Source organism: Stenella coeruleoalba (assembly GCF_951394435.1).
Source record: "Stenella coeruleoalba genome assembly, chromosome: 9".
NCBI classification, from domain to species: Eukaryota; Metazoa; Chordata; class Mammalia; order Artiodactyla; family Delphinidae; genus Stenella; species Stenella coeruleoalba.
This window is the reverse complement of record NC_137155.1, coordinates 93691937-93707501: the sequence shown is the minus strand read 5'-3', so window position 1 is coordinate 93707501 and position 15565 is coordinate 93691937. Positions and strand designations below refer to the sequence as shown.

General features: G+C 51.6%; 1 protein-coding gene across 1 annotated transcript in view; it reads right to left on the bottom strand.

The window, feature by feature from the left end:
• Window positions 1-11169, bottom strand: part of CLCN1 (chloride voltage-gated channel 1) — a 32275-nt gene extending 21106 nt beyond the window's left edge. The window contains exons 1-7 of the mRNA XM_079931924.1: window positions 10975-11169; window positions 7673-7793; window positions 7144-7275; window positions 6418-6546; window positions 6050-6183; window positions 4775-4852; window positions 3676-3754 (exon numbers count right to left, since the gene is read on the bottom strand). Of these exons, the coding sequence (XP_079788050.1) occupies window positions 3676-3754; window positions 4775-4852; window positions 6050-6183; window positions 6418-6546; window positions 7144-7275; window positions 7673-7793; window positions 10975-11154 (853 nt within the window). The 5' untranslated portion in view covers window positions 11155-11169. The remainder of the gene's footprint in view (window positions 1-3675; window positions 3755-4774; window positions 4853-6049; window positions 6184-6417; window positions 6547-7143; window positions 7276-7672; window positions 7794-10974) is intronic.
• Between the last annotated feature and the right edge of the window lie 4396 nt (window positions 11170-15565).

Sequence of the window (15565 nt, the reverse complement as noted above, 5' to 3'; positions counted from 1 at the left end):
TTCTTTCCTGCGATGTGGTTCTGGGACACCTTCTCTAACAGTCTGTCACTGTGTACTTCGGAGCGAGAGCTCATTTTCATATTCGCCTGAGCCAGACAGAAAATGTGCTGCTAAGAGGAAACAAAGCATTAAAAACACAAACAGCATTTGGAAACTCTCTAGTCTCCTAGGTTCTGTAATATTGCTCTCTTTCCCACCCTGAAGGCTCCTCTCTGCCTTCTCCCTGGCGCCTTTGCCTCTGCCCAGCCAGCGCCTTGTCCTTGGTCTCCAACAATTGCTACTCATAGACACACTTTCTCGATTTCATTCATGCCCATGGCTTCAACTACCACCTCCATGCTAACCTACTGGTTAACAAAGCAATGCTTTCAGCTCAGTTCCTGAACCTCAGACTCATCAAGCCAGCTGCCTATTTGGTATCACTTGGAGACACCACGGGAACTTCAAATGCAACGTATTCAAAGTGAAATGTATCAGCTCCCCCAGACCTGTTTCACTTCCTATATTCCCTATCTTTTTTTTTTTTTTTGCGGTACGCGGGCCTCTCACTGTTGTGGCCTCTCCCGTTGCGGGGTACAGGCTCCGGACACGCAGGCTCAGCGGCCATGGCTCACAGGCCCAGCCGCTACGCGGCATGTGGGATCTTCCCGGACCGGGGCTCGAACCCGCGTCCCCTGCATCGGCAGGCGGACCCTCAACCACTGCGCCACCAGGGAAGCCCCCTATATTCCCTATCTTGCTTGCAGCATCACTATCCACACCATTTCCCTCGTTGTAAAATTGGAAGTTAGCGTAGATTCCTCCTCCTTTCTTACCTTTCACATCCTCACATAAATCAGTCACCAGGTCCCATCGATTTTATTTTCTATCACCCATATATATCATCCTGTTCTCTGTCTCTTCTGCCTCTGCCCAGTTCAGTCTCTCATTATCTAGCATCAGGACTATGACAATAGTCTTCTTGTTAATCTTGGATAAATCCTGTTAATCCACAGGCCAGTTCTATCCTGCACAGATTTGCCAGAGTTGGCCACGTCACTTCCTTATTTGAAATTCTTCCATGGCTCCCCTTCAGCTGTGACAGCGTTCCCCAAAGTCAGGTCCATGAGATACTATGAGTTCCATAAGAAGGTCCTTGCAAAAAGAATTCTGTGGGAAATGCTACACTTGGGATATTCACAATACATGTCAGCATATCAAACGTTCTGATAACTCTTCCAGTTTAAAAAACTACCCTTTGGGGTTTCCCTGGTGGCGCAGTGGTTGGGAGTCCGCCTGCCGATGCAGGGGGCACAGGTTCGTTTCCCAGTCCAGGAAGATCCCACATGCAGCGGAGCGGCTGGGCCCGTGAGCCATGGCCGCTGAGCCTGCGCGTCCCGAGCCTGTGCTCCGCAACGGGAGAGGCCACAACAGTGAGAGGCCCGCGTACCGCAAAAACAAAAAAACTACCTTTTGAACCCAGTATTTTTCAACTTATCTTATGTTGGAACACTGTTTAAGGGTTATGTCTGTTAACACCATGAACTGTGTTCCATAAAACACATTGGGGCTAATTCTAGCCTAGAGAATGAAATTGACATTCTTGTGCATTTCCTAGGAGGACCTTCATGATTCGGCCCCCAGGTACCTATCCAGACTCATTTCCTGTCATTCCTTCCCCTGTATCCTCTAGAAATGCACATATATGTTAATTTTAGTCCCTTACATCTTGACTTTGCAATGCTGTCTCCTCTCTCTCCAGAATATCTTCCTTGCACTTTGCCCAGGCTGCCACTGGGACGCTTCTTGAGTGAAGTGTGATGGTCTGCTTGCCTTTCTGTCCACCCTTTCAGCCGTGGGTACCTGAGAGCACAGGAACCAGCACAGCGCCCAGAGGGCTCACGGCAGAGGGCACATATGGAAGCAAAAACATATTTGCCATTTTAGCCAAACAGTGAAGCAAATTTCTTTCATCGGTGTAAGGAATTAAGAGTTGAACATATAGTGAATAAATTATTCTAATTTTTAAATTTTAGAATTAGTCTATGTTCATAAAATAAAGGCAATCAAGTAATGTTATCTGCAAATTCATTTAATATTTGCCACTTATTACAAACATCCTGAAAACAGCATTTTGACTTTTCAATGCTTCACATTTTCTCAGGAGCCACGTTTTATCTGTAACTTTTCTATTTGCCTCTCCCGTTCTCTACACGGGATCATGAAGAACCTTCCTCATTCACCCCAGAAATTCTAGTTTTATGCAAACAATTCATATTCTCTTCACTTTAAAAGAATCTGATTAGAAACAAAAACAAAAAAAAATGCTACCTTTCTAAAAAACGTTCTTCAGACCTTCTGGATTTGTAAGACAAAAGACCAAATAAAGGTGAAAGCGGGTATAAATGCAAGTGTGAACATTTAATGTGTGCAGAAATTCAAACACACGACCCTTCACTGGCTGATGACTATGACTTTAATGACAAGAGCTGACAACAAAAGTGCAAACAGGATGCCAGCTGACGTGTTCGCTGACATTGGTTCAGTGTCAGTTCAAGTGAGCATGGTACGTTTTCATTAACTGTACACGTTTATCCATATATCGTTCCTGAGCCAAGTCATCTTAGTTTCCTGAAGACTCCTCTGTGCAAGGACTGATTACGTGTTCATAATTGAAAGACACCTCTAACAGCTGGTGCGTTTAAGAAGCATATGCCTTTCCTGCAGTTTTGCTTCTCAGATTGTCAACATGATGTCTTTTTTATCACCAATGAATCCAATGAATGATCTTTATAATCCTTGCTCTGTTAATCTGGTTATAACTGTTATCAATGAGTAAATAAACAGATACAACAGCTTTCTCTGACCATGCCCACTTGTTAGTTATTCAAGACAAGGAAAATAATCTGAAAGGTTACCCTATGTCTAACATTAGTAGAAAGAGCTAAACTCAATCTTAAATTGCTGGCAAGGAAAAACGACACTTTACTTCCACCTGTAGTCCTCATTTAAAGCTGATTATTGGGACTTCCCTGGCGGTCCAGTGGTTAAGACTCCACGTTCCCAATGAAGGGGGCACAGGTTTGATCCCTGGTTGGGGGACTAAGATCCCGCATGCCCCAAAGCGCGGCCAAAAAATAAAAATAAAGCTGACCATTAATCTAAGTAAGGTCTGCCTAAACTTCTGTGTCATTAACAACATACAACCAAAGGTAAGTCTTCCCTTGGAGAAGAAAATACACAGAGGTGTCAATTATACTTCAATTAAAAACAATGACAAAAATGAATTATTCAAGAGCAAAAAACCAAGAGGAACATCCACAGGAGTCCCCTGTTAGAAGATGTAATAAGTGAAAGGCAAAAATATCCAACAATACGAAGGGTTTTAATATAAGTACGGGACCCATAAAGGCTGCCTCGTTTTTCCTTCCTGGCTCTACCACTTATTAACAGGATGACCTTGCTCAAGTCACTAACTCTCCCTCTCTTCCTTAATGTAGATCTCATCCAGCTTTGGACAGGAAGGGATGTAAAGTCCTTAGAACACTGCCCGCGCATAGTAAATGCTCACTAAAAGCTATTCTTGCTTTACTCTTGTTTTCACTGCTCATAATAGAACTTGGGGATGCTGACGAAAACTGTTTTGGGAGTAAGACCAGGCAAGTGGACAGACGCAGGCGGGGGTAAATCACTTGCCTCCAAGCGGTGTCCCAAAGCAACAGCCGACTCCTACTGCACAGCCCACGGTCAGCATGTCAGTGTAATAGTATGGCTGCTACTGGGGGAGACACAGACAAAGAGCCAGATGGGAAGGATGGGCAGGGGGGCAGAAGAGGAAAGGACAACAGGCAAGGTGGGGAATAAAGAAGGAGCGGCTTAAGTCACAGGGAATCACAGTGGCCCCGTCTCCCCCCTGCGATCCCAGGCCAAGAGAAACTCAAGTTAGTTTGGCAAACAGGAAGTGATCTCCTAGCACAAGGTCAAACATAGAAAATGAAATAAATGTTAGGCAAATATATGGAAGGAAGGTCAGCCAATCAATGGTCACCAGAGAGGGGCTGGAGATGGGGACAATCATGGCAAGAAGTGTCAATAGCAAGAGAGACAGGAAAGGACTTCAGACAAACAGCACCAATAAGGCCGGCAAGAAACAGCCACCAGCCTCAAAAGAACAGACAGCTCTCTGGTAAAAAAAAAAAAAAAGCGCGGGTGCCTGGAGTCCAGGGCCTGTGATCCAGGGTCACACCCTGAAGGCCCACCCACCAGTCCCTTCCGCGAGCACCCCTCTCCACCCCAAAGCTTGTGGCAACCGCTCCAACCCCTCGGGCCACCGGGGTAGGGAGGAAGTGGGACTTGCCTCCGACAGGGGCTGCAAAGCAGCATCCCACGCCCACCGCGCAGGCCGACACCAGGAGATCAAGCTGCCCAGGCACAGTCTGCAACAGAGAAGCTCGCGGCCAGGGCGGGGGAGCGCGCACGAGACGGGGTGGAGGGGCAGAAACAACAAAGGGACGGGGCGGCACCGGAGGGGAACTGACACCCGGGCGGCTGAGGAGCGGACCACGTGCCGAGCCCCGATGCGGGGGCAGGGATCGGGGTGGGGGTGGGGGGCGTCAAGGAACGGGTACAGGCTAAACAGCGGCATCGCGTGGCTGCAGTAGGCGGGTGGCGCCACGTGTGTGGGGACGAGGGAGCGTGGGTTAGCGCAGTGCCCGGCTCAGCATCACGGCCAAGGCAGCCCTGCCCCACCCGCCAGCGCGCACAGCCCCAGCTCCTTTTGCCTTCTCAGCCTTACCTCGTACACCCCACAGAGCACGGACATGAACTTGCTGAGGACAGCGGCGCAGATGCTGGCAATGTGGACAAAAGGGCCCTGGGAGAGAGGAGGGGGACGAGGGGTCAGGGGCAGGGGGCCGGATGGGGGGCTTGGCGGCATTCTTGGACAGACATTGGTTGCTCCAGGCACTGTACCAGGGGCTGGAAATACAGACGTGAGCAAGATAGAGGTTCTGCCTTCGCAGAGCTTCATCCCAGGGAGGAAGGGGGGTGATACACCAGCATATTATCATTTCAGAAGATGTCCCCCGCTCGCCACGAGAGAAAGCCCCCGCTCAGCAACGAAGACCCAACGCAGCCATAAATACATATATACATACATACATACATTTGTTTCAAAAAAAAAGGGAGAAAAAGGAAATGCTAGGGGCTAAGAAGAAATTGAGGGAGGGTCAGAGGAGAGAGAGAGAGACAGGAAAACTGAGGGCGGGATGGGGAAGGTCACAACTGAGTAAGGCCTTGATGGAAATGAGGCATGAGCCGCTTGGGCACCGGGAAGGAGAATGTTCCAGGCTGAGGGGACAGCAAGTGCAGGAGCCCCACGGGGGGGGGGGGGGGGGCAGGCTCGAGCAGTTGAGTGGCAGGAAGTGCCTGTCACTCAAGTTCGGGGGAGGAGGGGCAGCCTGATCCCCACAGCCCCCCTAGGCCCCAGGAATAAGTGTGGACCTCATTTGAAGAGGAATGGAAAGCCATTCAAGTTCCTGACCAGAGGGCAGACATTCCTGATTCCATTTTGAAAAGATAACTCTGGCTGCAGGGGGGGGCGAGAAGGTACAGGAGCATAACCTTGAAAAAAAACAGCCTCTTTTAGGTCTCAGTTTTCACAGAATGTGTCTGGATTGTCTCTAAGGCAGTGGTTCTCAACTGGGGGAGATTTTGCCCCCAGGGGACCTTTGGCAATGTCTGGAGACATTCTGATTGTCACAGCGGGGGTTGGGGGCGGGGAGAGGACGGCTGCTGGCATGTAGGGGGTAGAGGCCAGGGAGGCTGCTAGTCGTCCTACAATGTACGGGACGGCCCCCCAGAACCAAGACTTACTCAGCCCCAAATGCCCACTGTGCCCAGGATGCGAGATTCTGCTCTAAGGTGCTCCCAGCGCTGATGAGGACCTTCCCATGTATCTCTCCTCCGGAATCCCCATGGTCCACGGCTGCCCCCGGAGCTCCCTCTAGACTCAGTGCCGCCCTCTGCCTGAGGACCTGCCTAGCTCACCCCACAGTAACTGGAGTCCTACCTCTTTCCCCACAGGGATGCCACTGCCCAGCCCCGCAGTCAGGGCCACAACCTTGGCCACGAAGGCCTTGAGGGTGAGATATTCCTTCAGGACAACCCCGCGAAGTATTGTCTTCATTTCAGGGATTCCAGAGCCTAAAAGGGTTTTTAAAAAAACGATTGTGTGCAGGTTCAAGCTGGAGGTTAAGGGTAGACGGACATCCAGATAGTGGACATGGGGGTGGGGCGAGAGGTCTATGGGGGGAGGACAGTAGCAAAGCGGCAAAAGGACTGGCAGGGGGGTGGGGGAGGGAGGGAGGGGAGCGCGAGGTCTACAGGCCAATGAGATTCTGCTGGATTATGTTGATGGCATGTTGGGGAAGTTCTCACCGACAGCCTGGGGAGAGATGAGGTGGCAGAAGAGGGCACTGAAGAGGATGAGGACGAGTGGGAAGCTGACCCAGACCAGGAACTGCAGAGGCAGGTTGGGCTGCATCTGGTAGTAGGTCCACTTGTAGGCTGCAGAGACAGGCGTCTGGGCTTAGTCCTATGTGGATGGCATGTTGCTGCCATCCCACCCTCGCGGCATGGAACAGCGTGCTAGGAGCGTGCTCCCGCCATGGCTGTCCCGTTCGACCTCAGAGATGGCACTGTTCTCATCTGACACAGTGGGGGGGGTCTAAGCTGGGGGATGAGACGTGACCCGTTCAAGTTCCCACCACTTGTAGGAGGTCAAGTGGGCGCCAGTGCAGCAAACCACACTCCGTGGGCACGTCATTGGAGGCTGTGGCTCACCCAACCACCCCGGTTAACCTGGCACTGAGGGGCTCCTGGGACTCCAGGTGTTTCCAGTTGCCTGAACTGAAAAGTCCTAGGAGAGCTAGGACAAGTTGGTCACCCTGTGAGAGGGGTCCCCACAGCTTGGCTGGTAGCAGGTGGGAGGGGCAGAAAAAATGGATCTGGGTCTGGGTCTGGTCTCATCCTGGGCCAGAGCTACACCTGATCTCCTCTGTGCCCCATCCTCCTCCCAAAGCCCCCCCAGCTTACCCTAGGTCGAAACTCTAGAACAACTGCAGTATGGGGAGGGCTGAGGGCAAAGGGCCAGGTTAAACCTACCCTGAAGGGTTTTGGCACTGACATAATCCATGCACCAGCTAACCAGAGCCATAAGCAGCCCCAGAAGCAGCAGAAAGATCCAGTCTTCCCCTAATTTTCTTCTCATCACGAGTCCCAGACGGTGGATACAACCTAGGAAAAGAAAGTAAAGGGGAGCAGGTAACCAGTCACTACTGTGTGTGTGTGGCTGAGGACGGGACGTGCAGGGCCCTCGGGGTCTTGTCTCTATGTCTCATTCCCTGAGTTTCTTCTCACTGCTCTGCCCTTCAGAAGGCACCAAAGTCCAATTCCCCATTGGCTACTTGATTCCTTTCTAAACCCTAGTTTCTTGGGGCTGCGTGGAAGGGATAGTAGGAAGGCAGAGTGAGAAGGACATGGGAGCCATGTCTTCTCCTTAATACCTGGAGGAGGGCTTTGGTGTGCGTGTGGGGATGGCGAGCCAGAAATATGCAGCACGTCTTCTGAGCTAGTGTCCTAATCCCTGTACCTCCTTGCATTGCACATTCCTTTATCCCCCGGTCCCCATCACCTTGACATTTAGAATAGTGATCCTCTTCCGTGCTGTCCATGGAAGCACTGGAGTCCATCGTCTTGGGCATCCCCGTGTCCTGCTCGTTGTCTGAGAACTGCGCTTTGTGATGGCCATAGATCTGGACAGAGGGAGATGGGAAAGGTCTGTCTTGTTGAAGAGTTAAAAGAAATAGAGGGAAGCATATAGATCCACAGATAAAACAAACAAACAGCTTTTAAAAATCCTGGGTGTTGGGCTTCCCTGGTGGCGCAGTGGTTGAGAGTCCACCTGCCGATGCGGGGGACACGGGTTCGAGCCCCGGTCCGGGAAGATAACACACGCCGCGGAGCGGCTGGGCCCGTGAGCCATGGCCGCTGAGCCTGCGCGTCCGGAGCCTGTGCTCCGCAACGGGAGAGGCCACAACAGTGAGAGGCCGGCGTGCCGCAAAAAAAATAAATAAATAAAAATAAAATAAAATAAAATAAAATCCTGGGTGTTGAGGGCCTTGGGCAGGGTCACTTTGTGGTTATCCGTGCCCTCCACTCCCCATTCTCCGCCTGCACTTTTCCCACTCCTCACCCTTGTCTATCCATCCACACCTTTGCACATCTGTAGTCATCTTGGTCAACAGCAGCCTTCATCAAGGGGACCAATTTCTACTCTGAAGTAGGGATACAAAAACTGTGCTGAGGGCTTTCCTGGTGGCGCAGTGGTTAAGAATCCACCTGCCAGTGCAGGGGACACAGGTTCGAGCCCTGGTCCGGGAAGATCCCACATGCCGCGGAGCAACTAAGCCCATGCGCCACAGCTACTGAGCCTGCGCTCTAGAGCCCGCGAGCCACTACTACTGAAGCCTGCGCGCCTAGAGCCCGTGCTCCACAACAAGAGAAGCCACCGCCATGAGAAGCCGGCACCACGACGAAGAGTAGCCCCTGCTCGCCACAACTGGAGAAAGCCCGTGCACAGCAATGAACACCCGATGTAGCCAGAAATACATACATACATACTTATATACATAAATGTATTTTTTTAAAAAACTGTTGATACTGGGCATCTGCATCAATTACATGTTTTTGTGTCACTGCTTCCTGTGTCTCAGCCTCTCTCTTGTTTCCCCAGACCCCTCACACTGATGTGGACGGGGTAAGGAAAGACCAGCAGGTGACTCTTCGTTGCTCTTGGCCTTGCTGTGTCTAGCTTCAATGAGGCCCCTCAGTTGCCCTGCCAGGCTTAGAGAAAGCCCGCCCACCTCCCCTTCCTGTGCTCAAATGCACAAACTGGACCCAGCCCGGATAAAGCAAGGCAGTCCGCTTCCTCCTGAAGTAGAGCTTGCGTGTTTGGGGTGTGCGTGTGTGTGTGTGTATGTGTGCAAGGTCTCTAACTGCCCCACCTCCACTGCACTAACTACGTCCTCTGTAGCCAGGGTCAGGCCAGGCCATGTTGCTGGTTCTGGGAGAGCCTGGGTGGAAGAGATCTGATTTCACAATACAAGAAGTAGAGTTTATGCCTGAGTCCTGGACAGGCACGCACTAATACCCGGCTCATGGCTCTTTCGTCTTCTGGGATGTGACTGAGAGAAGCCGTGTTTCCCTCTGTGCCCTACCTGGCCCCCGAGAGAAGACATTACCCACGGGGGGCCAGCACACGGGCTGCCTCAGCCCCCTTGGTTCCCAGGCTAGTGGAGACGAGAAGAGGGTGCTCCATGCCAAACTGGGCTGGGAAACACTGAAAGAGCCGGATCTGTGCTGGCTGGACCAGTGTGCACCAGTCGAGCAGGGCTGGGGGGGCAGGGAGAAGGCAAGCCTGAAAGCATTCGCAGCGTCCAGATTCCTTAACAAAAACACCCGTGTGTGGGGGGCTGGGGCTGGGGCTGGGAGGATGGGTGAAGCGATGCTGACAAAATACTGATGACTGACCATCGGGCAAGGGGTACTTGGGCACTCATTACACTCCGCTCTTTCTGTTTTTGTATGAGTGTGAAATTTCCATAATAAAATTTCAACAGAGGAAAACTTAAGTCCAAACTCCCCTTCTTTGCTTTCAGGGCCCTTTGGAACCCTACTTCCCAAGTCACCTCAGCATTCCGTTGCAACAGGACGCTTCGCGCTAGTGTACCTGGTTTCCTCACTGTCACCAGAAGATGCCATACCTGCACCTTTACGCAAGTCGTCATCCCACCCAGACCGCCTACACGGTGACAGTGAGCCCAGGGCCATGAGCAGAGGTCTTTCTGTCCAACCCCACACAGTGTTCCAGGGTCCCCTCCTCCAGGAAGCCCTCTCTGACTCACCATTGGAGCCTCTGCTGGCTTTTGTGTCCCGGTCCCCACCTGATTCTCCGGGGCTGCCCTTACCCACCACCCTCGGGATGGATCCGGGCTGAGACGCGGATCCTCTTGACCCCGGCGCTGAGATCACCAGCCCAGGCCAGCCCTCAGTTTCCCCGTCCTGTCTAGACCCCGTAAACTAGAGGAACCACGGTCCACCCCCTCGTTGGCTAAAACACTGTTAAATCTTGATTTCCTGGTCCTCCTGACAGGTTCCATCCTGTCGCTCTCTGCATGCACAGCCACTCGCTAATCCTAACCTGTGTATTTATCTGCGACAAGCTCCCAGCCTGCCTTTCAGCGGTGCTCATCCCATTGCCCATTCCTAGATGTCTAGAAGCCCTGGGGGATATCTATCCCTGGACATCCCTAATTAGTTCACAAGCCCCTCTCTCTGGGTACAGATCTCTGTACCTGTCCAGGTGCCTGCCATTTCATCGGTTCTTAATTAATCCTCCCACCTGAAAGTTTGATTATATTTCTTCTGCTCGTTTGACACTGGTCTACCTTTGATCACTGATATGCAATTCAGTCCATTTTCTCCACTCATCCCAACTCTTCTGCCTTCTGCAGAAGTGCTGATTTGTGTGTGTCCTGCCGAGGGTGGGGAGGGAGAAATCCGGTGGTGTCTGCGTGCGGGTGAGGGTGTAAGGACAGCTCACGCACACAGAGGTGTGGTCCCCTCTGCCACTCACCTCGTGTGGGTTACGTAAGCACGAGCTCGTCATGCATGTGTGGCTCTGCCCTCTCCCCCCAGGATTCGGGGGTTCTGTTAGTAAAGCTTGTGTTAAAGTACCCGTGTATCTCTGTATAAGGAGCTCACAAGGCTGAACCCAGACTTTTGAAGAATGTTCATATTTTGAACACATGACTGTGTACTTTTTCAAGTTAAAAAGATCACAGTGCTCCCTCTTTTCACCTGATTCCTCTTTGCCCCCAGTCCATGGTACCACCGTCTCCTCGAATCCACCGCCCCCTCCCCTTAGGACTTTACCTGTGTGGGGCGGGCGTTGGGACGGGAGCCTGCATCCCTCCGGAGCCTGTGCTGCAGGCCGCCACTCTTGGAGGGCAGTCCGTAGCTGGTGCAGTGTTCAAAGGGCATGTACTGGTACTGGGGGGCGCTACCCCACCAGCTGGGCTCGGCCCCATGCCTCTGGGACCCAGATGGCTCCATGCTCCCTCCCCCAGCCAGACCTCTGCCTGCTTGTCCCTGCCCTCCCCCCAGTACAGCTCCTTAAGCCTGCCCTCCTGCCTGTCCCCAAGGCGTCTGGGGCAGCGTGCCCACCCCCAGCTATTTATAGCCATCTCTCCGTCACATGACACCCCCCCCCCCAGCCACATTTGATCTGCTTGGGGTCGAAGCAGGTGTGAGAGCCGTGTGGGGGAGGGGTTGGGATGAGAACCTGTGGGACAGCCCCGCAGGGAATTCCCTCAGCAGGGCCAGCACTGTCCCCCTCCTTAGTCACTAGGAGGCTCCCAGCCCCAAGCCACTGGTCCGGCTGTAAACATTGCCCAGACCAGGATGGAAAACGGCTTCGCATGCTCTCAGACCTGTGTGCTGCCCCGGGTCTGCCTCCTCTAAGCAACCCACCTCTTTTCTTCAGTCTGTGGGGACATGAGGGCTGAGGAGCTGGATGGAGTGGTCCTAGGGTCCCGAAGCACCGGGGGGCAGCTCACCTGGCAGAGTAACCGGCGCCTCTCTGCCATCTTTCCCTGCGGGCTTGTTCCCGGCTCTGTGTCTTCCTGAGGTTTAGTTCTCTTCTGTGGAACCAGCTCTCCCCCAACCCAGCCAGTGTTCGGCTTTCTCCTCCAGCTCTGCCTTTTCTGTCTGCCAGAGGCTGCTGGTGTTGCTTTGGGGTCATCCCCTTGACCACACCTTCATCACCCCCTGGGTGTGGGACACAGGGGTAATAGCCTCGCGTTCTGGCATTTCTCCCACGTCCCAGACTGGTACACGTCAGCCACACCAGCAGCCTGGATGTACAGGGAGGGACTGAGCCTCCGTTTAGACCGTGGAGCATCCCTCGGAGGTCTATCAGGGCAGGTTAGATAACGGGGGAGACGGGGAAGTGGGCCAGGGGAACGAGGGAGGCCGAGGAGGGAAGGGAAAGGGCGTTTCTCGCGATGAGCCCGACACACGTAAAAGATGACAGGGAAGTACTCTGATATTCTTCCCTTTTCAGGTCAATAAATAATTTTTGGCCAAGGCCAAACTACTCTACCTGGCATCACACTTTTTTTTAAACCAGTTTTCCTAGTACAGTCCTTCCCCTCTGAGCTCTTCACTATAGAAAAAAATTGATAAACGTGAGCCAATGTGTGGTTTAGGATTCATCCCCAAGTGAGGTCTGTCCCAGGACAGCCAACGTTCAGGGGCTGCAGGGTAGGCACACCAAACATCTGGGCTGCAATTACATTTTGTTCTAGGCTGAATGGGACTGTCCAAAGCAGGTGAGAAAATGAATTCCATTAAAAGTACCTTTTCTAACATAAATCTGAAGGCCTATAATCTACCCACGAAGATTAAAAATGTGTGATTTGAGGGCCTGGAGGTTCTGTAATATCTCACTCCTCTGCAGGCAGAATGTAAGAAAAGAGATCTAAGGGGATGGCGTGAGATGAAAGAAATACTTTCTTCATAAAGAAGATAGAATGCCGAAGTGCAATTATATTCTTTGCGGGGGGCTTCAGAAACAGAAAAGGTTTCCACGCCTTTGTGGAGTATGGCTCCCCTGAAGGTAGCCAGTTTCTGTAGGGGCGTCATAATCCTAAGAAACAAGTATCTAGGGCAATTGCAATTTCTTCACCGTTCCTGAGAAAATCAGGTCCTGGTTGTGGATTCCAAAATTTGAAGGCAGGGTTTGTTGGCACTGAGAAAACCCTCATACTCCACCAAGCCACCTAGAAGAACGAGCAGCAATTCTAAAAACCAGATTCTGAAATCACAAGGGTCGAGGAAGTCTGTAGCCGCTCGTGCTGGAGGGCAAGGATTTGAGAGGAATGATCTTGAGTCTGAGATTAGAGCTAGTTAAAATCTCATGGGCTATCAGCCTGCAAGAGAGGAAAATAAAATGTAAACGGTGCCCCCCTCCATGCCAACACCCCATGGGTGACAGCGCTTAGGCTCTTAGTTGGAAGGCCAAAGATGGGTTTCTGGGGAGTTCTTTGAAAAGCTCCTAAATTTGGAAACAAATTCATAAGCATGCATTTATCTATGAGATATGTGTACCGTATATGTATTCTTTTGGGGTTTTAAGTAGACTTTCTTGAGGTCCATGAGACTAGAAGGTTAAAACCTATAGGCTTATAGAATTTCTATTTGAAGAAATGTTGTTGAAATGACCATCTGGGTCACAGGTGCAAGGGAACGTGTGTTAGGGTATAGGTGGTCATGAACAAGCCAGCCCCTTGGCATCCCCACATCAATTTAAGCAGGAACTTTCTCCCTGGGTTAAACCCTTGTTTTCAGACTCCCACCTCTTCAAGTCTGGCCTCTCCAACCATTGCATGATACACCATTACATTCTCTCTAAGGCGCTTTCGGTCATGACTTCCCCTCTGCACATCCAGTCTAGCATGGAACCCATGACCACCTACTTGCTGAAACTTCACCTAGGCAACTGCAACTTCCTCTGAACACACTTTCCCTTTACAGTTGTCCTCACTGGCAGTCATTTCTCCTCTACTGCTTCTTGGACCTTGCCTTCCAGATCCTTCAAAAATCCCTGGTCCCTTCCCATACCTTGCATATGAGGCCTTCCCGAGAGCGCTGGACAGGGCTCTTTCTTTCTCCCCTTCTGTATTTTTGAACACGATACAGTACACTTTTTCCCTATTCTCTACCCCAAAAGGGCTAAGATGGAATAAAGTCTTTGGTCTCAGGCTCCTTCTCCCAGCTCAGTGGGAAAAATCTCTGGCCCCAAAAAGTGAGGAGGGAGAAAATCTCATGCTAAGAAAAAAGTCACAGAAGCAATATTGTTAGCTGAGAGCATGAACTCAAGTTGCCAGATTGTTTCCCATCCTGGCCTCCGTTTCCTCAGAAAGGCAGTAACTTAACGGGGTTACAGAGAGAAAAGAACGCACGTGAAAGTCATAGTGCCTGCCCCAAGGTGAGCTCTGAATGTTAACTTGTGTCATTAAACTGAAGTTTATTCTGTGAGATGGTTAACAGCCATCTCAGATGTCCAGAGAGGTAGGTGTACACATGCAGGTGGGCTATGGGGTTAACAGATGGTTAACAGATGTGTAATGTGCTAACCCTGTGGGATCCACCATGCATCCTCATAGGGTAGCATCCTTCATCCTTTTAAGGTAGCAATGATTTCCCTGTGTTTAGATAAGGGTGAGATTAGGTACCTTAGCCACGGTCTCTGATACCTTAAGAGGCCAAGCCACCATTTGCCATCTATTTAATTCTAGAGTCCATGTCCTTAAAGCTACATCTTTTTTTTTTTTGGATAATTGAAGTCTCTGAGCCTCATTTTCCACTTCTGAAAGAGAACCAGGGAGATGACGCCCTCCTGGCCTGTGGGAGGATGGTGTAGAGCTGCACAGCGCCTGGGAGATGCACTGAGCGCTCGGGCAACTAGAGCTGTTAGGAACCTCTTCGCCTCAGACCACTTTCCCCCTCTGCTCATATCCCATCTGCCCCATTTCTTCCTGTTTTCCTCTTCCCTATTACAGGAAACAGGATGGGGGAGGGCAGCAAACGGCCACCCCCAGCTCAGGGATGGGGTATAATTTTAGAAAATCCCCTGGCAGAGGGGACAGAGCTCTGAAATTCAACCTGATACCCTTATTCAAGGGTGGGGCAGGACAGACGTGGAATCCGGCTCAGCATATGCTGCTCTCTAATCCCCAACACACCGGCCTCCCAAACTCTTTCCTCCCACTATTCCAGTGCCCCTCCCTGGGGCTGTGTCTCCACCTCCCACCCCTGGAGAAGGTCCCCGGGTCCAGCCCGCTCCGCAGGTCAGTGCCCCTCCTCCACCCAGTGGTGTTTCAGCTCAGCTTCATCCCTGTTAACCCTTCCTCCTCTGGATTCCTGGACAAGCTTCCTTCCCCCAAGGTCCACGGCAGCTTCCTACCACAATGCTCCAACAGGACGTGTTAGCCCCCCGTAGCCCATCTGCATGCGTACACCCACCTCTCTGGGCGTAGACACACCACACACCAAGAACTCCCAGGTTACACAGCCCACTACTTAGACCTCTTCCATGCTGCCCGAGAATTCTCTTATGACCTATGCCCACCCTGGAAAACCTTAAATCCAAATCGGATCACGTGAGATCGGAAATTCTAGGATCCTCATCCTATTCTAGCTCAACCTGTTTCTCCAGCCTCCATCCCATAATCTAAGCAATCCAGAACTAACACTGCTTGCCAGTGACTCTTCCATCTCTTCTGACCATGAGGAGTCCCAGTGCTGGTAGCCATATTTTGGGGTTGCCTGTGGCCATGACAATGGAGATGGGCTCATCCAAGGTGTGGATCTGGTTGTATAAAAAAGATGTGGCAGGGCTTCCCTGGTGGCGCAATGGTTGAGAGTCCGCCTGCCAATGCAGGGGACACGGGTTCGTGCCCCG